This window comes from Geotrypetes seraphini, chromosome 4 (assembly GCF_902459505.1).
Source record: "Geotrypetes seraphini chromosome 4, aGeoSer1.1, whole genome shotgun sequence".
In the NCBI taxonomy this organism is placed as follows: domain Eukaryota; kingdom Metazoa; phylum Chordata; class Amphibia; order Gymnophiona; family Dermophiidae; genus Geotrypetes; species Geotrypetes seraphini.
In genome coordinates this window covers 274,713,347-274,740,199 of record NC_047087.1, presented here as the reverse complement: position 1 = coordinate 274,740,199, position 26,853 = coordinate 274,713,347, and the positions used below count along the sequence as shown (strand labels likewise).

Sequence of the window (26,853 nt, the reverse complement as noted above, 5' to 3'; positions counted from 1 at the left end):
TTTCCCCTATCACAGCCTCCGGAAGAGCATTCCAGGTTTCTACCACTCTCTGGGTGAAGAAGAACTTCCTTACGTTTGTACGGAATCTTTTCCCTTCTAACTTTAGTGAGTGCCCTCTCTTTCTCTTCACCTTGGAGAGGGTAAAAAATCTCTCTTTTTCTATTAAGTCAATTCCCTTCAATATCTTGAATGTTTCGATCATGTCCCCTCTGAATCTTCTCTTTTCAAGGGAGAAGAGTCCCAGTTTTTCTAGCCTCTGATTGTACGGCAACTACCCCAGCCCCTTAACCATTTTTGTTGCTCTTTTCTGGACCCTTTCGAGTAGTGCTATGTCCTTTTTTATGTACGGCGACCAGTGTTGGATGCACTATGCACTATGGTCCTTGGGCTACTGGCAGTCACATTTGGGTTCCCTTTACCATTGGAGAGTCCCAGATCAACTCCCTGTTTGGCTTCTGATTTGTCCTTTTGACACTTTACCACTTATATCTATATATTTGGTTTAAGATGATAGTTGTGTTTAGTACCCAAATCAAGGTCCTCTCCCAAACTAGTTTTAGTCTTCTCTCAGTTCTTTTCCTCAGAAAATGAAGGTTTGTTTTCTCAGAGTGGACCTCCTGTCCCTCTTTTTAGTATTGACATTTGAAGCTACAGTAGCTATTGCACTTGGTTCAGCAGCTGTTAAGTCCATTTTAGCCCCAAAGATAGTTTCCTCCAGTGGCATCCACTTAGCATGTTCAAGTTGTACTTTGAAATCCATAGGAATTGATAAGATTGGCTGCAGATCTTATCATAAACAAACTGACCTCGCAACAATCCAATTGCTGTTATAATTTAAGTTTATTAGCAATAAACAAAAGGTAGCTCAACAAAGTACTGCACATTGGGCTAAAAGGTTAACATACATACAAAGTGTCCAGCTTCTGTTCATGGATCTGTTCTCCCTCTCTCTTCCCCCTGCATCTCTAGGCTATGCCAGCTGGCATGCCATTTATATACTTTTAGTTCAGTAGCCTAGGGTACCACCTAGTTATATATTACATACTCACTTTCCATTGGTTTGTCACATGCATCATTTCTATTGGCTATATGGTCTATACACTTATCATGGAGCCATATTGATGCATGCTGTCACCTAGTGTCAAAACTGACCTTTCTGTTTCCCTGACACTGCATTCTTAATACTAAGGCAATAATTGCTGAGGACAGGCTTCCTCTGTCCTGAGCTTGATTGTAGTTCTGTCAATAGTTCTGATAATTCTTTAGTAGGACATTTTATCCTGTACTGTTGCTTGAGTTTATCCAAAGATGTCACAGTCAGCAGATCTCTGCCAATTACTAGAGCAAAGGTGAATCCCTCATAGATCATATCGTCTCCTGCTGACAAGCAGAAAAATGAATGTCCAGAGGCATGAATTCATAAGCACAATGTCTCTCTTAGAAATATAACTTTTTGGGGTCTCATGGGGGGTGTCTTCTGCCTACAATTTATGCAGGTCTTATTCTGGATTCTTCTTCCACCTACATTTTCATGCAGGTCTCAGTCCTGATTCTTCCTCAGAACAATATCACCCTGATAAACTACACCTTCTCCCCTGGTATTCATTCTTTTAGGGGAAGTTCCCTTCATCCAGGGAGCATCTTTAGACTGGGATTCCTTCCTATCCACTGCCAGTATACTGGCACCCTGGTGCCTAGGTGCAGGGTAGTAGTGAACAGCAAACCCTAGGGGGGGTATCTACTTCTTGAGAACTCCACTGTGGCACTCTTCACCCTCTTCCCATTACCAAGTGTGCATGCTTGCAGTAATTCTTTCCAGCACTCTGTAGAGGATACCAAGTTCCCCTCTTTAGGGTCATCCCAGTTACTATCTTCTGGCTGGTCTCCTTTAGTCCCACCAGGGCATCAAGAAGCTCTTTCTCAGGGTCCTTTTCCATTCACGGAACATCTCTCTGCATCTGTTGCTCCCAAACACTCTTTCTCTTCCATCAGTATGCAATATTTTCCTGTAAACTGAGCTTCCTTACAGTGCAGTTCTAATTGCCTGCACTGTTCATGTGCTTGGTTGATTTCAAACAATGCATTCTCCCATTGCTCCTCTGCAGCTTGGGTGAGCTCTTTTGTCTTCTCTCTTTCCACAATTAGCTTTTCTAGCTGCATTTGCAGTGTTGCATTTGAGGACTTCACAGAGGTTACCTGCTCCTTCAGCTGGGTAACCTCTTCTGCTTTCTGCTTCAGGCAGTTTCCTAATTCTGTGACCTCCCTGAATTATTCTCCTCTGGGGCAGATATACTCCTCACTGCCTGAGTCCCATTCCCTCTGACTCAGTAGGCTCTGTTCTGGGAAGTTAGTGCCACCTCCTGGAGGATAGCCTAACTGCCAGCTCAATAAACCAGCGCCTTCTACTGCCTGTTGAAAGAATAGCATAATTATTGAGGGAAAATCCCTGACTCTCTGGGTCAGCCACATGCAGCGTGCAAGAGTCGCTGCGCACGTCCCTGCAAACAAGTGCCACTGAAGGCAGGAAAGAACAGCCCTGAAGGGAGTGAGTGCGGCCCTGAAGGGAACAAGTAAGTGAGAAAGGGGATATCAATGTGGGACAAAGGGAGAAAAGAGGAGTAGAAGGAGAGTGTTGGGACATGGGAGGGGCACGAATTTGGGACAAAGGCTGGAAAGCAGGGAGGGAGCACAATCTCAGGACACAGAAGGAAGCATTCTGTAATAATTTGGCTTATTCAGTTTTCTCGATAGTGGAGGGGATATTTGTGAAGTTGGGGGGAGGGGAGACAGGGATTTTGTTGATCCTTGCTGTATATTATTTGTGTCTATAAAATGATAATTGTACAGAATATTGTTTCTTCTTATACCGTATTTTTTTTGCTCCATTAGACGCACCTGACCATAAGACGCACCCTAGATTTAGAGGAGGAAAACAAGAAAAAAAAGTTCTGAACTAAATTCTCCCTGCCAGAATCTGCACCCAACCCCACACTCCTTGCCAAGCTCTGTACCCTGTCCCCCCTCCTTGCCAGGCTCTGTACCCTGCCTCCCTCTGGTGGTCTAGTGGTAGGCTGGGACAGGGCAGGCCGGGACAGTGCAGGCAGGCTTAGTGGCTGGCTGGCAGGTAGGGACAGGGCAGGCAGGGACAGGGCAAACAGGCAGGTAGAGACGGGACAGGGCGGTAGGTAGGTAGGCAGGCAGACCTCCCCTCCTCCAAGGCAGGCAGGCAGGCAGGCCTCCCCCCCAAGCAGGCAGCTCCTCCCTCCCTATTTTTAATTGGGCAGAGCAAACAGGCAGGCCCTGGCCTCTCCCTCCTCCCTCCCTATTTTTAATTGGGCAGAGCAAACAGGCAGGCCCTGGCCTCTCCCTCCTCCCTCCCTAACCCCAAGGCAGGCAGCAAGCAGACCCCAGCCTCTTCCTCCTCACCACCTAGCAGGCAACAGGCAGGCCATGGCCCTCTTCCTCCTTACCGCTCCCCCCCCCCCCCCCGCGCGTACCTTTTTTTTTTTTTTTTACTTCTGTTCGTGGCCAAGGCTGGCTGGCTGCCTGATTCCCTCCGCTTCCTCCCAGAACTGCCGGCTGATGCGGCTGCCTCCTCTTCTGTTCTCTCATGGCATAGCGGTGCACCAAGTTGCCTGCCTGGTCCCGCGCCACTTCCCGCGAGAACTCAGCGGCAGGGAGCAGCGGGGAGGAGGAAGAGGGCCAGGGCCTGCCTGTTGCCTGCCAGCCAGCCGAGGGCGCCACATCCAGCGAGGGAAGGCGGCCGCATTAAAAATAGGTAATGGGAGAGGGGGGCTTTGGGTATTCACTTCATAAGATGCACCCTAATTTCCACACACTTTTGGGGGGAAAAGGTGTTGTCTAATGGAGCGAAAAATACGGTACTTTAATAAAATAAGTTCAGTATAAAATCATAACTATTTGAGACTAATGTAGATGGGATAAGATGGCTTGCGGGGATGGGGTGGGGATGAGGACCAAGCTGGCAGGGATGAGAACTGAGCTGGCAGGGACGGGGACAAATTTTTTCCCCTTCATCATTCTCTATTCCTGACAGACTCTGACTCTGTCATGCAAATGCATTACAATGAGAATATTAATATTTAAATGAGCACTCAGGGCGATTCTCTATTATCGCTGGGTGATTTCCTAGCTTCGCTGTCCTACATTTTTGGGCAAAATTTCTGGCAGGTCTGAATTGTCATACCCTTAGTTTCTGGTCAGTGCCTGAGCACTGATTGGTTCAGGCATTGACAGGAAAGTAAGACTTGACAGCTCAGACCTGCCAGAAAATTTTTGCCCCCTCCTCCCCGACACCCCTGGCAGGAGGGATGTCCACTCCCTCATGCTTCCATAAAGCAGCCCACACCCTCCCACCATCACCATCAAGCAATCCCCCAACATACATGTGCACTCCCGGCAGCAGGAGGGATGCCTACTCCTGCCACAGCCATCGTGCCCCCAAAGAACCCTCACACCCCCTCTACCTTGTTCACAAAGGCTGGCTGGAGGGATGGTTTATGGTTTGTTTATTTATATCCCGCCCTTACTCAGGGTGGGTTACAAAAAATACATGCATATAAATTAATGCCAAATAATACAATATAACACACACTACTTACAACAAATTAAGTGGGCGACCAGCACCTCACTTCAATACATACTTCAAAATCATGCTCCATATTTCATCTGATAAAAAAGATGCCTTTTAAGTAATCACTTAAAACTTGCCAAGTTATGGTGTTGACATATGTAAAAGGGGATGTCTACTTCCTCTGGCCAGCAGGTCCTGCCTCTTCAAAATGACAGACCTTCCCCTCCCCAGTGCATCCTGGGATGCATCGGGGAGGGGCCTAAGGCTCTAATTGGCCCAGATTGCCTTAAGCGACCTGGGCCAATCAGAGTCTTAGGCCTCTCTCCAGTATATTCAGGGAGGGGCCTAAGTCTCTGATTGCCCAGTGTAATTCCCTGTCCTTGGTACCTTTTCCTCCAGATTTCTTTATAAAAATCTCACAAGGCTTTCTCAGATGCCTCATCAAACAGGAGACAATCCAACAGCTTTGAACTTTAAACTCAAGGTAGCTTTTATTACCATTCCATACTTTAAGCAAAGCAAAAAGAAATCATAGAAAACTGAGCTTATCAAGGGATTTCATTCACACAAATGAGGTAGTTTGTAAACCAAGCCAAAGCTGTTCTTAAGAGTTCCAAACAGTAAATTTCAAGATATTTGGGAGCCATTAACAAAGTATTGTAATGATTAGAAAAATCTTGTTTCCCTTAAATTTACAAGTTCAATTATGGGGTGGGAGGGAGGGTATTTTTATTGTTACATGTTGTATAAGTATTGGTTATATGATAGATAAGGGTGGGGAGGGGGGGGAGATAAGAGAATATTATATGTATCATTGTTGATTATTAAATGATATATTTATGGTTATTTGCATGGATATGTTATCACACTTATTATAAGTTTAAAAATGAATAAAGATTAAAAAAAAAAAAAAAAGAGTTCCAAACAGGGTTCAGACTAGTATATCAAGTCTTCGTCACAGCTCCATTTGCCTTCTCCTTTATCATGGCAGGTTATTGGCGTTCAGAAAAACAACCCCAGTCTTAAGCAGCTGTATCTCTTGGTTCTTGTAACTTAAAACATTGCTTAATGAAAACTGTTGCTCCAGCTACTGCCCTTCCCCCTTCTGTGGGCAATGAGTTTCCCAAACAGAAGTTCAAACAGAGCTTTTCTTAGCCCAAAGGAAAAAGGTTTTCCAACATAAAACCTGGGCTGGAGTTTATTTACTCTAGTCTGTTTGGCTAACTTAGCTCAAATTCAAACATAATTCTCAAAGACTTCCTTTGCAAACATTGTATTTAATCCAGTTGCCAAATCATGTCTTCATATTACCTGGGTGCAAGGTGGCTATATTTAAGGCTCAAGTCAATCTCAATTCCAGACTAGCAGGTTCAAGTCAACTTGGCTTCCTGCATCTCTTCTGCAGGTCAGGGACAGCTTGGCATCCTGCTTCTCTCCTCTCAGGGCTTCCTCCCTCTGCCCTCTAGGCTAATCATTTAAACATCCCCTTTCTGCCTGCTTGCCAACTGTTAATTACCACCAGCTGGAAAACCATGTTCATTCAGCTTTTCCCCAGGGCTGCTTCAAAACAGGGCTGAAAAGCTCACTGTCTTCTGGTACCTGTAGTTCCCACCGAATAAAATATCTATTTCCCCTTTTACTCTGCTAAGATGGGTTAATTACGCTCACTACAGGGACAAGCAACAAGAGCTTGTTTGTCAACCCTAGCTGTTAGGAAGACAAGCTTTCCCGGGGCAACTACCTGCTGTTTACTTTTAAACCTGCTCTGCACAATCATGGCCTCTATCAAGGAAAAGTCTCACCCAGCTCCCCCTAGCAGCACTGATGACACGAAAGGTGTCGCAATACTTTGGAGGAAAGGTGGGAGAGAGGAGATACGATGGAGACGCATAAATGCGCATGAGGCGAGTCTCTTTCAATTGAAAGAAAGCTCTGGAATGAGGGGGCATTAGATGAAGGTAAAAGAGGATAGACTCAGAAGTAACCTCAGAAAATATTTTTTCGCAGAAAGGGTGGTGAATGCATGGAATAACCTCCCAGTGGAGGTGGTAAAAAATGTATCTGTATTCAAGAAAGCTTGGGACAAAATTGACTGGATCTCTAGGGGAAAGGAAGAGATAGTGGATGGTATGGACAGGCAGACTGGATAGGCCATATGGTCTTTACCTGTATTCATTTTTCTAGGTTTCCTGTGTTTCTATTTATTTAAAGGCAAGCTTTAAGAATTATTAAGGTGTTGCTAGTGCCAGAAATGATTTTTTTAAAGGTGGTTAAGGACTTGTTTATATGTCCCCCAAAAGTGAATATCAGTGCCAGGAATTAGTTTATGCATGGATACTTCACTTGGTACTTCCTTTGTATGAGATTGGATTTATAACAGTTTAAAAGCAGATATAGATTTTATAATCAATTCATTATAATGCAATACGGAGTACATTTACATTTTTCTCTAACCCATTTCCTATATAAATGTTTAAGGTCTAATTGATTATAATTTTTTTGCTAACATATGAACTGATAGTTTCTGGCAAGAAAGGGCTTAAAACCCCCAAAGCAAGTTGCAAACAGTTTTCATCACTCTCCTGTTTAATCTGGCAATCTGTTTGTAGTCCTGTATAAACAAACTGTGCTAAACTGAATTTAAGCCAAGTCTGGCTGCTGAGACTATGAGAAAAACAGTTTAGTGGAGAAGCAGAGACTTAGAGGAGACATGATAGAAACCTTCAAGATCATGAAGGGCATAGAAAGAGTAGACAGGGACAGATTTTTCAAATTATGGGGAACCACAAGTACAAGGGGGCACTCAGAGAAATTGAAAGGGGGAAGGTTTAGAACAAACGCCAGGAAGTTCTTTTTCACCCAGAGGGTGGTGGAAACATGGAACGCGTTACCGGAGGATGTAATAAGCAGGAGCACGCTACAGGGCTTCAAAGAAGGTTTGGATAGGTACCTGGAAGACAAAGGGATTGAGGGGTACTGATAGGAGTAGAGGTAGGTTATAGGGATAAGATTAGAGGATTAGAGGCAGTTACAAAATTAGTCAGGGACACTGTTCAGGCAATTAGGCCTGATGGGCCGCCGCGGGAGCGGACCGCTGGGCAAGATGGACTTCTGGTCTGCCTCAGCGGAGGCAACTTCTTATGTTCTTATTTAAGCAGGAATAGATAAGTTCCATAATGCTAGGGTCTTTGGCTAGGGTTACCAGATGTCCGGATTCCTGCTGGGCATCTGGGTTTGGGTTTTGAAAAGCTTCCAGCTAGGAGCGACAGCAGGACAGCATCTCTGCATGCGCAGATGCAACGCAGTGATGTCACGCGCGTGTTTGTCCTTTGGTGTGGACCATGTATAGATTTAATTTGTCACCTAGACTTCTGTAATATTGTTTATCTTACGGGTGTCAAGAAAAATATCTTGTCGTGAACTACCGTGATTGCCGATAGAGGCATGTATCATCTTTAAGTTGGGCTGTATTTATTATAAAGTCATTGTTGGTCAGACTCCATCCTATTTAATAGATTTATTTACAGTTGCCACTTGGAGGCATTCCCGAAAAACTCACACTCTTTTTGTTTTTCCATCAGTTAAGGGTTGTAAATTCAAAAAGTATCATGAACGCCTTCTCTCTTTTCAGGCAGCTACTTACGACAGGGACTTAAACATTTGCTATTGACCTCTTATTCTTACTTACACTTTAGAAGACAATTGAAGACTCATTTGTTTACAAAGTTCATAGGCAACTAGTATTCTACCCGTGCTCTGTATTCCTTCCTGATGTTGTTGGCTAATTAATCTTTTGTGAACCGCATTGAACTTTTCCATTATGCGGTCTAGAAATCGATTTTATGTTATATTATGATTGGAAAAATAAAATACCCAGACAGCAGAGGTAGGAAAAAAGTGGTTTTAGTCTGAATTTATTAATTACAATATGTTCATTGTGACCTGATGGTAGAGGCTCAGTCCGACTAAGGTCCAACTGGCAGCCCAAAGATCTTGGTGTGACAGCTGACCAGCGGCTTGAGGCAGAAAGTCCCTTTAGATCCAGCTACTCTTTCAGGGAGCTGAAGCATATGGTCTGTGAGTACAGGCTGTGACAGCCTGTGGTAATTTTTTTTTTTTTTTTTGGGGGGAAGCATCTGAAAACTGTGTTTTGACAGTTTCTGCTGCTAGGGCCTTGTTCCCCCCCCCCCCTTCTAAAATCCTATTTTTTGTTGAAGCACTTTTTGGCACCAAAATGCTGCTGCAATGGCCATCTTGGATTCCCCAATTTTTTTCTAAGTTCTCCAACTTTTTTTAAACTCCTCATTTTGCCTTAAAATTGGTAGAAATTGAGCCCCCAGACCTAATACCCCTATATCATGCCTTATTTGTGCTGGATGAATGGCTGAAGAACTCCTATGCACCACGTGCCACGAATTACAGGCTAGAGGGGTGGGAGCTTCGGGATTAGCCCCTCCATAGGCCTCTAGAGCTGGAGGAAGGCAGATGGCACCATCAAGTGGAATGAAACACCTTCTGGAACCCTGAGACTGCAGCTCTGCACACCGTGAGGCATTTGCTCCATCCTAAGGGATAGGGAGATTTGCCCTCTCAGGCCTTTATTCTAGAGTTCATTAATCTCCTCTGGCAGGCTTATGCACAAGACAGAGATCCATTGGTCAGCTCTGTGAATGCGCAGACCTCACTGGAGGCTCAGAGCATTTCCTCCCTAAAAGGCTGGTGTGGACTCTGATTGTCCATCAGACAGGGACTCGGAGGACGAGGGATCAGTTTTGATCCCTTTACTGTCCCAAAGTGAATCTTCCCTGCAAACACTGTCCTCCCAGTGTTCTATTCTGAGCGGGGCCTGGCACATCTTTTCCATGGCATCCGAACATGAGGATCCTAGTCACAGAGCCCTGGGAGACCCCTGAAGGCTCCCTGCGGGTAGCTAAGACCATGGCTAAACTGTATCCCATGGATCAGGAATTTAAGCAAATGCACTTCCCTGCCAAGCAAAGGAGCAGTTCTAAAGGATCCACAAGACCACAGAGTGGATATGGTCCTCTGGAGGCAGTTTAAGACTTTAGCCTTAGGAGTTAAGGCTGCAGCCGTGGCCTCCTTTGTGGCATGCGCCTGTCATTCTAAATTCAGAAGTCAGAGCCTGCTGGACCCTGAGCCCCTGCCTCAACTTTTGTTGGTGGGCACAGACTATGTAGCGGATGCCCTCTATGACATTATCAGGGTCATGGGGAAAGTCTCTGCATTTTCAATTGCTGCCCAACATATGCTTTTGGATCAGGCATTTGGCTGGTGATTTGTCTTTATTTGTAAAATGACGCTGAGCCTGAATGATCTTATGGCCAGTGTGCAAGATCGCCGGCCAAGATCTTTGCCAGACAGCAGATCCAGAGCAGCTAGAGGCCAGAGCTGGGGGTTCTTTCATGTCTCCAGGTGCTCTCACCAGGATTGCATAGGAGCCTCTACCTAGAGGCCTTTCCAAGGTCCAGACAGAAATTCTCCGGGATCTGGAGGTCCAGACCAAAGGTTGCTCTTCCAATAAACTTATTTTATTTGTCAGCCTTCTGGCTGTTTCTTTTATGAATTTTGAACCGTTTCCCCAGAGAAATCAATTTAAGAAACAGATGTTTATTTGAAGGAACATCAGGAACGCTGTTTAAGATAATTTGTCTGCCTCTTATTATACGGACACTGCTTAAGCGTGGAGGGAGCAGAAACAGGAAATGTTAACCCTCTACTCAAAGACTATCCAATTTGCTGGCCAAGGAGGTTTGTCTTGATAAGGAAATGTTGAAATTGTTGAAATTTGGGAATTCCTCTTTAGAATTTAACAGTCTCATTTAAACTCACTGGAGGGGTTCCTTTTACTAAGGTGCAAAAAAAAAAAAAAAAAAGTGGCCTTAGCACACCCTTATATGTTTTTTTTTTTTTTTTCCCATGCACTAAGGCTGTTCTTCAGGCAGATAGAAAATGGTTGATTTTTCCATTTTTTTGAATTAATGGCCATGCACTAATTTTGCCTTTCCAAGGTTCAGATTTCCACTCCGCAGGTCCAGCTAAAAGCCACAATAATGCATCACTCTGCACTTCTTCGCATTGAATTTTAGTTGCCAGTAGCTAGACCATTCTTCTAACTTTTGCAGATCCTTTTTCATGTTTTCCATTCCCTCTGGGGTGTCCACTCTGTTACAAATCTTGGTATCATTCGCAAAAAGGCTAACCTTACCTTCTAACCCTTCAGCAATGTCACTTGCAAACATATTGAACAGAATTGGTCCCATCAGCAATCCTTGAGGCACTCCACTGCTCACCTGACCCTCCTCTGAGTGAATTCCATTTACCACTACCCTCTGGTGTCTCTCTGCCAACCAGTTTCTAATCCAGTTCACCACTTTGGGTCCTAACTACAGCCCCTAGAGTTTGATTAAGAGCCTCCTATGAGGAACCGTATCAAAGACTTTGCTGAAATCTAAGCACCTCTCTTATCCCTCCAGCTTCACTCCACATGGGCCCAGCACCTGTTTCCCTTCTCACCCCAGTCCCCAGACCAGATCAAGCAACTGTCTCCCTTCCCTTCAGCTCCAGCTGGACCAGCAGCCCAAGAAACCCCTTCCCTCCTTTGTGGGTACAGCAGCAGCAGCCCCCCCCCTCACGAGTCCAGCAGCCCCCATCCCTCCCTTTCTCCCTATTTCAGTTCCAAGAGCCCCTTTCCTTACACCCTCCCTCCCGATCGCGAATACCAGCAATCCCCCCCCCCACAAACCTGCGACTCCCCTGGTTCGGCCCCTTTGCGTCTCCCATGGTGAGCCTACTAGCCTCTTCGAAGCTTCCTGGACAAAGAGGCAACATCGTATGCAGGGCTGCTTCGGAACCTTCTTCCCGCCGAGTCCCACCTTCTGATGTAACTTCCAGTTTCGCCACCATTTGCCTCATATAAGGGATACCGTAAAATGCCCTCCTATATGATGAAGACAAAAATGGTGATAGAATTCAAAAGGGAATGGGATAAATACAGGCAATCCCTAAATAGAAAGAGGGTGAAAATCAAGCAAAGAGTGCTTCAGCTCAAAAAAGCTGTGAAATGACTTTTTGTGCTTCTAAGAAGGCATGGGTTGTAACCTGCATCACCTTACGTGGCAGACAGACATTCCTGCGTTTGAATTTAGCATAAAACTTGACAAAAATGATGTGGGAGATGAGAGAAAAATAACATACATCAGGGTTCTGGAGAAGCTGAAGAAGGAAACCAACAAAGACTTACATAGAAACATAGAAGATGACGGCAGAAAAGGGCTACAGCCCATCAAGTCTGCCCACTCTGCTTACCCACCCCCTGTCTATGCCCTAATGACCCAATTTCCTTATCTTGACCCTCGTAGGGATCTGCTACAGTAGTGGAGGCCAGAGAAAATGATAAACATGGAGAAGGAGATCTTAAGTATCAAGCATGAGAGAAGTTGGAATCTTTTAGATCTTGTGTACTAAAATCCAATGGGAGACACATAGAATAGATATATGTGAGCATGAAGAGAGGGACTAAGGTCAGTACCTCCTTCAAGATTCTCAGCAGATTCAGTTGGGAAGATGGGCAAGGAATCAATAGAAAGAAAGCTAGATTGAAGGTACTGAATGTGGCCAGATGAAAAACTTTGGTTTTGAAAGGTTTCAACATTACTTAGAAAGCATAAGCACATCATAGATGAGGTAAGATGAAACTGAGCAGAAACAAATGAGAGGAGGGTGGGAGAATAAGAGATTTTGGAAAAAGTATGCAAGGAAAGAGTAATAGGAAACATTAAAGAAGAAAATTGGTCGGACATGGGAAAAACAATTTTCAAAATAATATATCAAGGTTAAAATGTATTGACATGCCTATATTCTCCTACATGAAAATAGCATTCCTATGGTTGGCTGAAATATGCCAGCCTGTGAGGAGACATTTTCAGGGGTGCATTTAGTTTGGGAGAGGAAAGTACCATGTATCTATAATAATAAAATGTTAGTCGCGCATGCGCACTCTAAAGTCGTGTTCCCTGATCCGTCGCGGACATGAGAGTGCGCATGCACGCTTATCACGCATCGAGCTTACCACCGCTGCAGCCAGCTGAGATCTATGATGCAGCTCAGCCTCTTCAGACACCGCTGCTCCTCCTCTTTGGGCAGAAGGCTCCTCTCACGCGCCCAGCGCCGCCGCTCGGAGGCCGCCGGGACAGAGCTGCGGCGCCGATCACCTCCACCAGTCGGGCAGCCAGCCGCCGATCTCCAGCGGGCGGGGTATCGGAGGAGAGGGATTGCAGCCGCTCAGCGCCCCCACCTAGGAGCCCAGCTTTCCGCCAGGGCTCTTTAACTGACCCCGCCACCCGGTGGCGATTCCAGCAACGTGTGCAACAGTCTTCACACGCTGCTTCGGGCCCTTCTACTGCCCTGATTTGCTCTGCTGCGTCTCTGATGATGTCATCACCAGCTGGAATCACCAGCTTTGTAGTTGGGCCCGCAGGAAGGGAAAGTGGGGTAGAGGAAACGCTAATGCTGCTGCACAGGGAACTGGTGTGGGGGGAGGGAAATGGAGAGGGAGGGAATGCTGCTTTGGACAGACAGACAGACAGAGGGAGGAAGGGAAACAGAAAGAAAAGAAGAAAGACACAGGGGCAGGGAGATACACAGAAAGACAGACAGACAAAGGGGGCCAGGGACAGAGACAGAAAGAAAGACAGAGGGAGTCGCGTCAGGGGGGGTGCGGGATGTGGCAGAGGGAACTTTTCCAATGGGTGCAACTAGGCGGATATCGGGAACCTCTGGTCAGGGGCAGAGCAAGGTAAGTGTATCATAGGGATAAGAAGGAGGAGGGGGGAGAAAAAGGAAGGGATGCCTACTGCTGGACAGGGGGAGAAGGAAAGAGGTGCTGATTGGCAGGGGGGGTGACGAAAAAGGAACAGAGGCCTAATGTTGGACAGGGGGAGAAGGAAAGAGGTGCTGCTGGACAGGGGGAGGAAAATCAAAGGGAGAAGGGCTGCTGCTGCATAAGGATAGCAGTGAAGGGGTAGTGGTGGACACAGGGGAGGTAAAAGGAAGGGAGAATGGACAGGGGGAGCAGGCAAGGGGTGGTGATGGGCAGCCAAGGAAAAAGAAAGACAGAAAGAAAGAAAGCGGCTAAGGAGAGAGAGAGAAAGAAATAAAGACAGACACACACATATATTCTAGCACCCGTTAATGTAACGGGCTATAAGTCTAGTATGTGATATTTTCACAAGTATTCATGATACTTTTACTCTTCTCAGCCACCCATACAAAAAAAAAAGTCAGGCACATACATAAGCAGGCAATTTTAGTGCATGTATTTTGTACTGATTTTCAGAGAGAAACTGAGCAGTTTCTTTTGAAAACTAATGCATATACTTTACATGTGGGCTCTTTGAGAATTGCACCCCTAGAGTAGATGAAGAACAGCACCTGCAAGAATAGCTAGAAATAGAGCGAGAGTTGTACAGAGTGGCAATTCATTTTGGCAAAATTCACAAAGCACAATTAACCACATAGACTTTAGAAAGCTAGCACTTATCCCTTGGATGAACAACAAGAAATAGATATTCATCTGGTTCTTGCCAGGCACTTGTTAACTGGATTGGCCAGTGTTAAAGGTGGCAACCAGGTCAACTACCCTGGGCCCTCATGCCAGAGGGCATGAGCCTGCCCGAAGCTGAAGAAAGCATAGCCTAAAGCAGGGGTGTCAAAGTCCCTCCTCGAGGGCCGCAATCCAGTTGGGTTTTTAGGATTTCCCCAATGAATATGCATGAGATCTATTTGCATGCACTGCTTTCATTGTATGCTAATAGATCTCATGCATATTCATTGGGGAAATCCTGAAAACCCGACTGGATTGCGGCCCTCGAGGAGGGACCTTGACACCCCTGGCCTAAAGACAAGCTTTGGAGCCCTCTCCTTACTTTCCACTTTTGACCCTTGCATTTCTATCACCAGCCCTGTAAGCAGCATATTTTCACTATCTTATACTCTGAATTCTGTGTATTTATATTTACATTTGAAATTGGGTTTAGCTCATACCTTTCAGTGGTAGCTCAAAGCAAGTTACATTCTAATACAACGGGTATGTCCCTGACCCCAGAGGGCTTAAAGTCTTAGAGAAAGAATCAATCAAAAGAAATATTTGCTGTCATTTTTTTTTTTCTTTCTTTTTAGGAGAAATGCTGTCAGTACTGGCCATCAGAAGGCACCATAACATATGGAGAGATAAACATAGAGATCAAGAATGACAACCTTCTAGATGCCATCAGCATAAGAGACTTCGTAGTCACATGTAATCAGGTATTTTTGTTTCATGATGTTATATTTTCATTTAAAGGGACATAATTTGTTGAACTGTAAACATTTAGGGTTAAGTTAGTAAATGGGGCCTAAATTTGGGTGCCAAATAAAATGAGCGCTAAGCACTGTTCTATAAATGGCACTCTTGAGTTGGCCTACAATACAAAGGAAAAACCACACCACCACGTGTGAAAATATAAACCAAAAAAGAAGTTGGAAAGTGACACAATCAATCAACTTGTGGGACAATCAGTTTATTTGAATGTTGTAAATCAATGATACATATTAACATATACATAAAACAAAGCAGGCATAACAAGAAATCTTTTCAATCCTTTTTCATACTGGACCCCCAACAATACACATGACTTTTCAAATATTTTATGATATATTTGTTCTCTATTACATTCATTGTGAATTTATATGTTCCTATTATATTACTATAAATGTGCATTCCCCTCATTTTATTGTAAATGATCTCTCACACTTCTCTATATTTTCCTAATTCAGTTTTTATATTGGGTTTATATATGTTTGTATATATGTTTATAGATATTTTGTTTGATGTTCTGTTTGATAGGCTACATTCATACACCCCTGAAGAAGGCTATCTTAGCCGAAACATGGACTGTGTTGGGGTGCAGTATGAAAAAGGATTGAAAAGATTTCTTGTTATGCCTGCTTTGTTTTATGTATATGTTTATATATGTATCATTGATTTACAACATTCAAATAAATTGATTGTCCCAGAAGTTGATTGTGTCCCTTCCCAACTTTGTTTTTGGTTTATACTCTTGAGTTGACCGCCATTTATAAAAATAGTGCTTAGCCCCAGGATTCGCACCAACTGAAACCTGGTGTTAATCATTGCACCCAAATTAGGCATGGATCTGCCATATTCTACAACACACTGCACAGATGCTAGGATCACGCCTGACCTGCCCATGCCCCTTCCATGGCCACATTGTCTTTTCAGATCTGTGCATAAAAATGTATGTTTACCCATAAACAGTACGTCAGCTATATTTTAAAAACTCACAGCATCCTATATCCTTTGCCAGTTTCACACTCAGAAGAGGAACGAGAGGCTTTGTTCCAACCCTAATTTCTCACAAAATGAGCAACATTCTATAACCTAGACATCGCTGGGAACATTTCCATCCCCTGGCATTGATGTTGGTGGATATAAACATTCATTTCCCTCCTGAAATGGGGAATGCATGTGTGTATCTTTGTGCCCTGCTCTAGTTCCACCCAAAACACACCCAGACCATGCCCACTTTTAGAATATTGTGTATAAACAGGATGGAGTTGGTTCAAAGGAAGGCTACTAAAATGATCGGTGATCTTCATCATAAAGCATATGGGGGACAGATTTAAAGATCTCAATATATATATATATATTTTAGAGGAAAGACAGGAGAGGGGTAATATGACAGAGATGTTTAAGGCCCAAAATTTAACTACAAAATATTACTCACCAGAGATGGGTTACACTCCCCCGATAACCATTTCACAAACCAGTGGAGAAAAAGCCTCAAAAATTTCAATGCAGCAGTAAACAACTTCAATACTGTTTAAAGTCCAAGCTGCCTTATGTACTATCACTGGCAAAAAACTCCACCACCACTGAAATATAATGTAATGTGCAGCCACAAAAAAAAGTGATACACAAGTCCCATTCCCTTTCCCTTCTCCCTCCAATTCATATTTTGGATGTGTATATCCCAGCTTTTTAAAATCAAGATTTAGACATGTATCTAATATGCACATCTATATGCCAGTTCATGCACATCGATAATGTGAATAGGTTTTCTAAAATAAATATAATAATAAAATACAATAGCAGTTTTGAACTAACTTACTTTTGCATTTTAAAAATACTTTAGACAAATATATATTAATATAAACAACAGAAAAGGATTATACTTATGTTCTGAAAATTAAGGTGCCCATTTTCAGCTTGAAGCAGGGCACACTGTTAGCATGTACTGTGATTATCTGATTAATTCAATGAAAGTTGCTCCTTGCCAGTTTGCTGCTGGTCTATCTCTTAAATTCAAAATTCCATGACTCCGTGTAGTCATTGGAATGTAATGTACCATACTTTTAATCCAGCACTAATATTTTCTTTGGTTACCTATATACTTTGTTTTGTTCTGTGAGAACTTCCTATTGTCTTTAAGCTTCCTCAGAAATATTCAGGTTAATTTGTCATTCAATGTCATTAATTTTGGTTAAAAAAAATAAATTCGACATCTTCCTTTATTGCTATCTACTGTGACTAAAAATTTGTGTAAGAATTTTTAAAAAACACAAATAGCTGTTTTTGTTTTCAATTGACCTCTGGATGCAATATGTTCCTAGGAGAAAGAAGCTCGACTTGTTCGCCAGTTTCATTTTCATGGCTGGCCTGAAATTGGAATTCCTGCAGAAGGAAAAGGAATGATCGACCTTATTGCAGCAGTTCAAAAACAGCAGCAACAGACAGGAAACCATCCTATCATTGTACATTGCAGGTAATAATTATTAATATGAAAAGCACTTTCACACTGAGGGTAATTCTCAATAGACCACCTAAAGGTAGGCGCCGGGGCAATTGCACATACCTGTCCTGGGGGATCACCAGCCAGTCAGGTTTTGAGGATATCCCTAGTGAATATCATGAGACAGATATGCATACCTGTAACTTTCATTATCTGTATGCATATCTCTTTCATACATATTCATTAAGGATATCCTGAAAACCCGACTGCCTGCTAGTTTCTCAGGACAGGTTTGAGAACCACTGGTGCATACAGTTGTTAAAGAACACTAGCCTAAGTCTGCAGTTACATGACTAACTTTAGGCGCAAACACTTACACTAGCATAACTGTAAGTATTCTATAACCCATGTGCATAACTGCTAAGCACACCCCAACCCACCCATGTCTCTCCAAAGTCCATGCTCCCTTTGAAGTTGTGCACTGTGGATTTTGCATGCAAGTTTTGTAGAATCCCAACTAGGGGCACCAAACAAGTTGGGCATGCAAGTTTCTAGAATTAGAGGAATTATGCGCCTAACTAGCAATTAATTTAAGCCAATTATTGGGCCAATTAAGCTTGTTATCAGCACCAATGAGAAAAGAATGTATTTCTTTTACAACTTTATTAAGGGACACATTAAGGCCATTGTGCATACACTAGAAATTTACAGCCTAATTCTATAAATGGTGCTAAAAGTTGTATATGGAAATTTGGGCATGTGCCCAATTACCATGCACAATTTAATTGAATAGTGAGCCAATTATCACTGATATTGGGTGCTAATCAATTACCAGCACTAATTGGCATAAATTAAAATTTACTTGTATATTTTTAGGCATTGGGATCCATGCATAAATTTTATGCACAGCTCCAAAAAGGGGGTGTGGCTATGGGGAGGGAGGGTCATAAGCAAATTGAGGGTATTCCTGCAATTTATGCACACTGTTATAGAATAAGGGGGAGCCATGCCTAAATTAGGCACAAGGATTTACACCAGGGTTTAGTTGGTAAGGGTGTCAGGTCAAAAGCGCGCCGGAACAAAGGCGCGCCCAGACAATTGAGCGCAGCGCGGAGGTGTGCGCCGTTCAAAATTACAGTTTTTAGGGCTCCGACGGGGGGGCATGGGGGGAACCCCCCCACTTTACTTAATAGACATCGTGCCGCGTTGTGGGGGCGTTGTGGGGGGTTTGGGGGGTTGTAACCCCCCACATTTTAATGAAAAGTTCACTTCTTCCCAGTTTTTAGGGAAAAAGTTAAGTTTACAGTAAAATGTGGAGGGTTACAAGCCCCCAAACCCCCCATAACGCCGGCGCGATGTCTATTAAGTAAAGTGGGGGGGTTCCTCAACAAAACCCCCCGTCGGAGCCCCTAAAAACTGTAATTTTCTTCGGCGCGCGCCTCTGTCTTGCGCTCAGTTGTCAGCGCGTGCCTTTGTCTTTTGCGCCGTTGTCTATGAACCGTTGGTAAGTGCTAAACACTTGTGACAGAGTGAAGTTCCTGTCACAAGCCAGCAGAGGGAGCCTGAGCAGTGGAGTATATGGAGCTTATTTGCATAAAGATCCTGCAAAAGTTACTTCACCCTAAGTGAAGTAAGGTGCTGAAAAGGACAGTTCCCAAGCTAAGAGCTGAGAAAAGCAGAAGCTCCTTTGGGAGTCAGGCAACCCTCAAGGGGAGGAATGCTGGCTTCGGCCTAACCCTTGGTAAGCCTGCCTGGTAGAGCTTGGAGTCCAAGAGGGGCTCAAGCTTGACGACTGGGCAGGGTAGGATTAATTCTTTGAGGGCCCCTAAGCACACAAGTATATTGGGACCCCCCTGGCCTTGCCCTGCCCTGCCCATACCCCGCCCCCATTTATCTCTTTTCTTATTCACTTCTATTTCTTTTTTTTTAATTCAAAACAAAGATTAGCATACCAGTCCACAGTTTATTCCAGGACAAGCAGGCAGCATATTCTCCACATGTGGGTGACGTCATCTACAGAGCCCTGATCGGACGCTCTCGCAAGCAAACTTGCTTGAAGATCTTCAAGCTTGTGAGAGTACCGCGCATGTGCAGATGCCTTCCCGCTCAAGCTAGGGGGCGCGTCTCCTCCTCGTGGTCTCAGTTCTTTGTTTTCTGCAGAGCCAGCAGCCCAGTTCCTCTGCTCTGCGAGATCGGAGTGCCTCTTGCACCACGGCTTACTTCGTTTTTTTATTTTCGGGTGAGTTGCTGTGCAGCGCGTTTCAAAAAAAAAAAAAATTCAAATCTTAAAACAGTTTTTCTTCCGACTTCTGTCGTTGACCCGGGGCTCCGGGTCCAACTAGGCCGGTGAGCCTCATGCGGCTGCGGCATCACTTGGGCCTGTGTCCCGGCCGGTCTCTGGTTTCAAAAAGTGCACTCAGTGTGGTCGGGTGATCTCTATCACTAACCCCCACAGTTGGTGCATTGAGTGCCTGGGGGCCAACCATCGTTTGGACTTCTGTCCGCGTTGTGCTACTCTTCAACCGCGGGCACTTCAGAGGAGAAGGGCCAGGATCCTCGAACTGTTTGGCATGGGTCTGGGGGCGGGACCGACCTCAGCCTCGACCTCAACCTTGGCCCCGGTGGAGGCCTCGGCCTCAAAGGCCTCGACTTCGTTGAAGTCGCCCTCGTCTGTCAAGTCCTCGTCTGCCTCGACGAAACCTGTGGCTCCGGGTAAGTCTCCTCTTCCTCCCTCAGGTTCCTTCGCGAAGAAGCCTACCCCGGGTTCTCAAGGGGGTGCGACAGCCCATGCCTCGTCCAGACCTCCTCCAAAGCATGCCTCCACTCAACGGGAATACTCTTCATCAAGGTCGCCCTCGTTGGAGCGCACTGCTGCACCTCCTCGACCTGATCCAATGGTCTCTCTGCCGATGTTCGAGGACATGCTGAAGATCATCCTGCAGACGCAGATCTCCTGCATGTGACTCCTTTTGCCAGACTTAACTTTCGCGTTACGCAATGGACCTTGGCCTTGCAGTGGCATCAGGATCGTGATCCGGTCTCCGCCAGGATCGCGGTGACTCCTTCCTTGAAGCGATCTCTCTGCTGGTGGATGCGCTGTTCCAATCTTTCCAGAGGTTTTATGTTTCACACTCCTCCAGCGCACAAGGTCTTGACGACCGACTCGTCCGCCTACGCGTGGGAGCTCACCTTGACGGCCTCCAGATTCAGGGGCCTTGATCCAGCGGGGAGCCATTTACAACGCACTTAAAGCCTTTCTTCATCTGCTTCGTGGCCATATGGTCCTCGTCCGGACGAACAACCAGGTGGCCATGTATTATGTCAACAAACAGGGGGGTACAGGGTCCCTGTCTCTTTGCCGGGAAGCTCTCAAGATTTGGGAATGGGCGATCTGCCACAACATCTTTCTCAGAGCGATCTACATTCAGGGTGAGCAGAACTGCCTGGCCAACGGGCTCAGTCACCTGCTGCAACCTCATGAATGGTCTCTCAGTTTGCGGATTCTGCTTCAGGTGTTTGATTGGTGGGGGACCCAACAGATAGATCTGTTTGCTTCCCCCCTAAACCACAAGTTGCCTCGATACTGCTCCAGGATCTATTCCCCACACCGTCTCGAGGTGGATGCGTCCCTCCTGGACTGGGCGGGCCTGTTTCTCTATGCGTTCCCGCCCTTTCCTCTGATTCTGAAGACTCTAGTCACACGCAAGTCTGTGCACGCCACCATGATTCTCAAAGCTCCTCGGTGGCCCAGGCAGCCCTGGTTCTTCCTGCTTCTTCAACTCCTTCAGGTCAATATAGTATACTGCTGTTACATTATACTGTCTTGACCTGAGAAACGGGGTTTTGGTCTCTAAAAGTTAGTAAAAAATGTATTAAAATTAGACCAATAAAAATATTACCTTATTTTCTGCTTATAAAAGTTTTATCAATTCAACTACAATACTATTTTATTCTAAAGCAACAAAAAAATATTTTTCTACCTTTTGTCATTTTTGCTTTAATCATCTTGTCTTCACTCTCTTCATTCTAGCTAGCATCTGTCCTCTCTCTGTCTTTCATGCAGCATCAGCCCCTTCCATCCATTGTCTGCCCTCTCTCTCTCTCTCTGCCCCTTCCATCCAGTCTGCCCTCTCCCCGTTCCATATGGCATCTGCCCTCTTTCTATGCTCCATCCATAAACTGTCTATCCTGTGCCCCTTCTCTCCTTTGTACATGATTGATTTCAGCTCTGCCACCTCTCCATTGTTCTCTCTTTTCACCACCCCGTCCCCTATGCTCTGGCATCTCTCTCTTCTTTCTTTCCTTCCCACCCCATGGTCTGGTATCTTCCCTTCCCTGATTCTCTGGCATCTCTCTCCTTTCCTTTACTTCTATGTCTCCCTCACCCTCCATGCTCTGACATCTCCTCCTTCCTTTCCCCTTGGTCTGGCATACTTTCCTCTTTCCCTCCTCTTTCCCTCCAAGCTCTGGAATCTCCTTTCATTCCTTCCCTCATCTTCTCTCCCCCTCTGCTCCCTTTCCTCCTTCTGTCACCCAAGGCCTGGAATCATGAACTTCTTTAGGCAGCAGCAGCATTCACAATTCACTGCTGTTGCTGGCTTCGGGCCTTCTTCTCTGTTGGGTCCTGCCTTCATGGAAACAGGAACTAGGCAGGACCTAGCAGAGAGGAAGGCCTGAAGCCGGCAACATCAGCGAATTGTAAATGCTGTTGCTAGCCAAAGAAGTTCATGATGCCAGGCCGAGCATCTGGGGCAGACTGCTTCTCTCCCCTTCCCCTGACCCTCCTATCTCTCCCTCCCTCCCATCGCGAGACTCTAAACAGCACCACAGCACTCTAAGCAGGCTGCTTCGTGAGATAGGAAGGTTGGGTAGGCAGGGTGGGGGTGGGACCTGGGACGATGATGATGATGAAGCTGCTGCTGCCCCCGGTGAATCTAGCAAGGGTGAGGTCCTAAAGCACTGCACCGGTGGGCCCCCCTGACCATTTCGGGCCCTAGGATGGTGCCTACTGGGCCTATTCTTTAATCCGGCCCTTCAGCAGGGGGCCTGGTGAAATTGTGCAAGTGACCAGAAGAGTCCTTACAGAGAGTGGCTGAGGAACTGGAAGGAATCCTCAGGAAGAGCCCTCAGAGAGAGAACCTGGAAGAAGGAGTAGCCAGAGGGCCTGATAGAGCTTAGAGTCCTGGGGGGCTCAGGCTTGATGACTGGCAGTGGGACTAGAGAAGTATCCAGGACCCATGGGAACCCAAGAGACAGGGGAGCATAGGGACCAGTGATGGACCCACAAGAAGCAGGAAGAGTTTGAGGCCCAGGCGGAGAAACCGGTAAATGGTACCGGAAGCAGCCTGATAGACCATGAGAATATTGGGGAAAGGTGACTGGCGAGGGACCGGTGGAGAGACCTGTAAATAGTACCGGAAGCTGCCAGAAGACCCAGAGGGCCAGTGAGGGACAGGGAGGACTTGGAGGAGAAAGAGGACTCCGGTGGAGACCATGACGTGCCTGGATGGACCTGGTCGCATGTTTTAGAAATTTTTTAACAGATAGTATGAATGAAGTGTGTTGTTGGTGGTCATCTTTTGTTTTAACAGAAGTACCTGGGGATGGAGAGATTACTAGTAATGACCACTTTGCCTGATCACAACACTATCGAATATATGCAGACAATATTATTTTTTTTCTTCCCAGTAGGCGGAGGATAACAATTTGGAAAAATCACTGAGTGAATATGTGTGTAAAATTGAGGAATGAATGGGAGAACAAGGTTTGAAATTAAATGTAGATAAAACTGAAATAATGTTTGTAGGAAAGCTGGATCATCAGTGGCCTACAGAAGTGAAAGTTATTGATAATGTTCTTTCTGTACATGAGGTGGTGTTCCAAACCCTTGTGGCAGCCCTGCTTCAACCTCTTGGCCACGGCACAGAACTAGAAAGTAGATTGATTTTTCAGTTGCATGAACATCACAAGAGCGTGGGTCTCAATTCTCTGGTGCAGCTGTGACCTCAGGAGATCCCCACCCCCCATATGTCTTTCCTCCCTGGCTCATGATAGACCAAGTTATTCGACGGCTCGCAGACCATCCAGGCCTTGTCATTCTGATGGCTCCAGTCTAGCCTTGCAGACCATGGTTCGCAGATCTGATGCATCTTCGCAAGGGTCATGGCTTTCAGTGGACCACTCATCCAGACCTACTTAAGAAGGGTCCAGTCTGCATTGAGGACCTGGGTCACTTTGCTCTTACGGCATGGCTCTTGAGCGTGGAGCCTTAGAACATAACAGTGATTCTGATGTGGTCATTGACACACTTCTCAAGTCTAAGAAGTCGACTACTGTATCTGCTTACGCTCAAGCGTGGAAGTCTTTTTAGCATTGGTGCACTCAGGAATTGGCAGAGCTGTATTCCACTCCGATTTCAGCGGTACTCTAGGCTGGTTTCTCTAGGCTGGTCTTGATAAAGGCCTCACTGTGGAATCCCTTCGGGTCCAAGTGGCAGGGTTCTCTTGTTTTAGAGCCTGGGTTCCTTTTTGACATCTCTCCCTGACATTGCCAGATTTCTGAAAAGGGGCTCTTTGCATCAGACCACCGATTCCTCAGCTGTTCCCTTCATGGGGCCTGAAACTGGTGCTGTCTAGTCTCACCCAGGCTCCCTTTGAGCCCCTTCAGGTTGCTTCTCTCTTGGACTTGACTCTCAAGACGTCTTTCTGATTGCTGTTACATCAGTGAGCCATTTTTCCAATCTCCAGGCTCTTTCTTGCAGGAAACTGTTCCTCTGGCTCTCAAAGATTGGGGTTTCCTTGAGAATGTTTTTTTTCTTCTTGCTGACAGTGGTTTAGGCTTTCCCTTTAATAAGGAAGTGTAGAGTGATGCGTTTGGGGAGTAGAAATCTAAGGGAGATGTATTTGCTAGGAGGCAAGAGACTGATATGCACGAATGAGAAGAAGGACTTTGAGGTGATTGTATCTGAGGATCTGAAGGCGATGAAATAGTGTGTTAAGGCGGTGGCTGTAGCCAGAAGGACACTAAGCTGTATAGAGAGCTGTAACCAGCAGAAGAAAGGTGTTGAGGCCCTTTTTGGAATATTGTGTTCAATTTTGGACTGGAGCCATATCTGGCCAAAGATATAAGAAGACTTGACGCTGTCCAGAGGAAAGTGATGAAAATGGTAGGGGGTTTGCACCAAAAGAAGTATGAGAAGAGATATAGATCTCAACATGCATACTCTGGAGGAGAGGAAGGATGGGGTGATATGATACAGATATTTAAATATTTGAAAGGTATTAATATAGAACAAAATATTTTTTAGAGAAGGGAAATTGGTAAAAGTAGAGGACATAAATTGAAGTCGAGGAATTGTAGACTTAAGAGTAATGTTAGGAAATTATTTTTCACAGAGAGAGTAGTAGATGCCTGGAATGCCCTCTCGAGGAAGGTGGTGGAGAGAAAAATGGTGTTGGAATTCAAAGTGTGAGATGAACACAGAGGATCTCTAACTAGAATATGAATGGGCAGACTTTCATGGTCTGAATCCCACAAATGAGATAGGTTGGACTGGACAAGTTTCTGGAGGAAAAGTCCACAGTCTGTTATTGAGAAAGACATGGGGGAAGCCACTGCTTGCCCTGTATTGGTAGCATGGAATATTGCTACACCTTGGGTTTTGGCCAGGTACTAGTGACCTGGATTGGCAATTGTGAGAACGGGCTACTGGGCTTGATGGACCAATGGTCTGACCCAGTAAGGCTATTCTTATGTTCTTCAACTTCAGTAGTTGGAACCTAAGGACAGTATCGGGTGGACTTCTAAGGTCTAAGACATTTTCATTTAATCATGAAACTGAAATGCATGTAATTACAGGGCAGACTGGATAGACTGTTCAGGTCTTTATCTGCTGTCATTTATTACTGTAAGTTACTATGTCTATAATTCTGCACCAGTTGACTCCCTACTGACTGCACTGAGTTTATAAAACAATTATATCAATTATCCCCCAAACAAATGGAGTATGAATTCCCTATATCACATTAGTGAGAGTAGATTCGTACCAAAAAGACAGTAGAAAATAAACGATCAGGTGCTTCCTGCTATAAAATCAGATAACAGGAAAAAAAAATGAAACACTGCAAAAATTGAAGCATAGAAAATAACAAAAAATTAGATAAGATGTTATTCAAAATAGCTAGTTATAAGAAAAATTGCATAAAACTAGAATTCCTAGGATTGTTAAGCATATAGTATTTTTAATATTTGAAATGTCACAAATAATCTAGTCCAACAAGTTTTAGTGCAGAATACAAAATCTAAAATGTGAGATTTTCACTTTCTCTGTCTCCTTGAAAGGTTGCTGTGGCAATATGTGTTTTGAAACCTCTTTGTTCTGCATGACAGAAATGGTGGTATATCAAGTCTGAAAATAAACATTTGAAATCTTTGAAAGATATCTACTGTCAGTGTTTGTGCAGGAGTATCTCCATAAGCATTACGGAATCTTCCTCAGCTGATTATAACATTAAAAGTGCTAGTTAGGCCAACTGAATAAGAGTCAACATATATGTTGTAGAATGTAGATAATATCTTCTTAAAGGCTTATCTGGATACATCTGTGTTTTTGAGAGCTAGAGTTTTCTTCAGGTCATTGAGAAAATGGAACAGTTCTACTGGATTTAACCAGTACAGAGACAGTCATGAAACAGTCTTTACTAGAGCTGCCTGATTCTGATTCGAATCAATTGACCGAATTGGTTGAATTGATTTGATCTGGGAAAAAATCTGGCTCACCGATTCAGTGTAGGCCATTGTCATTATTGTCTGCGAACTTCTCTGCAGCGGCAGCTTTCACAACATGCTGCTCTTGCCGGCATCGGGCCTTCTTTTCTGCCGGGTCCTGCTTTTGCGGAAACAGGAAGTAGGGTGGACCCAGCAGAGAGAAAGGCTAAACACCTACAAGAGCAGCATCTTGTGAAGGCTGTATTGCCAAAGGTGTGTGTGTGTTTTGGGGGGATGACAAAGAGAAGGAGGGGAGGGGAAGGGAATAGGAGGAGTTATCAAACCTTGGGAGGGCATGGATAGAGGGTGTTGAATGTTGAGGGGGAGGAGGAAAGAAAGCAAAGTTGCCTACCTATAACAGGTGTTCTCCATAGACAGCAGTGGAATGCAGCCACACTTGACAGTGAAGTCTGAGCCTAATGACGTTGGTACTCTCCCCTAGCTATAGTAAGCTTTTGAGCTTACTGAGTATGTGCAGGATTGCCATACTACTCGAGCCCCTTCCCTCTGCCTGTCAGTTTTGTTCCTAGCAATAGAAGAGGAGACGAGGGGATGGAGAGCAGGCAAGTGTGGCTGCATTCCCCTGCTGTCTGCGGAGAACACCTGTTACAGGTAAGCAACTTTTTGCTTTCTCCGGAGACAGGCAGGGGATATGCAGCCCCACTTGATGATGAGTCCCAAGCT

At 45.0% G+C, this 26,853-nt stretch overlaps 1 protein-coding gene across 11 annotated transcripts in view; it reads left to right on the top strand.

Moving 5' to 3' along the window:
* The window catches only part of PTPRE (protein tyrosine phosphatase receptor type E), a 318,077-nt gene that overhangs the window by 274,052 nt on the left and 17,172 nt on the right, over positions 1-26,853 (top strand). For all 11 annotated transcript variants that reach the window (XM_033941674.1, XM_033941670.1, XM_033941667.1 and 8 more), the window contains 2 exons: positions 14,792-14,917; positions 17,285-17,436. In XM_033941674.1, the coding sequence (XP_033797565.1) occupies positions 14,792-14,917; positions 17,285-17,436 (278 nt within the window). The remainder of the gene's footprint in view (positions 1-14,791; positions 14,918-17,284; positions 17,437-26,853) is intronic.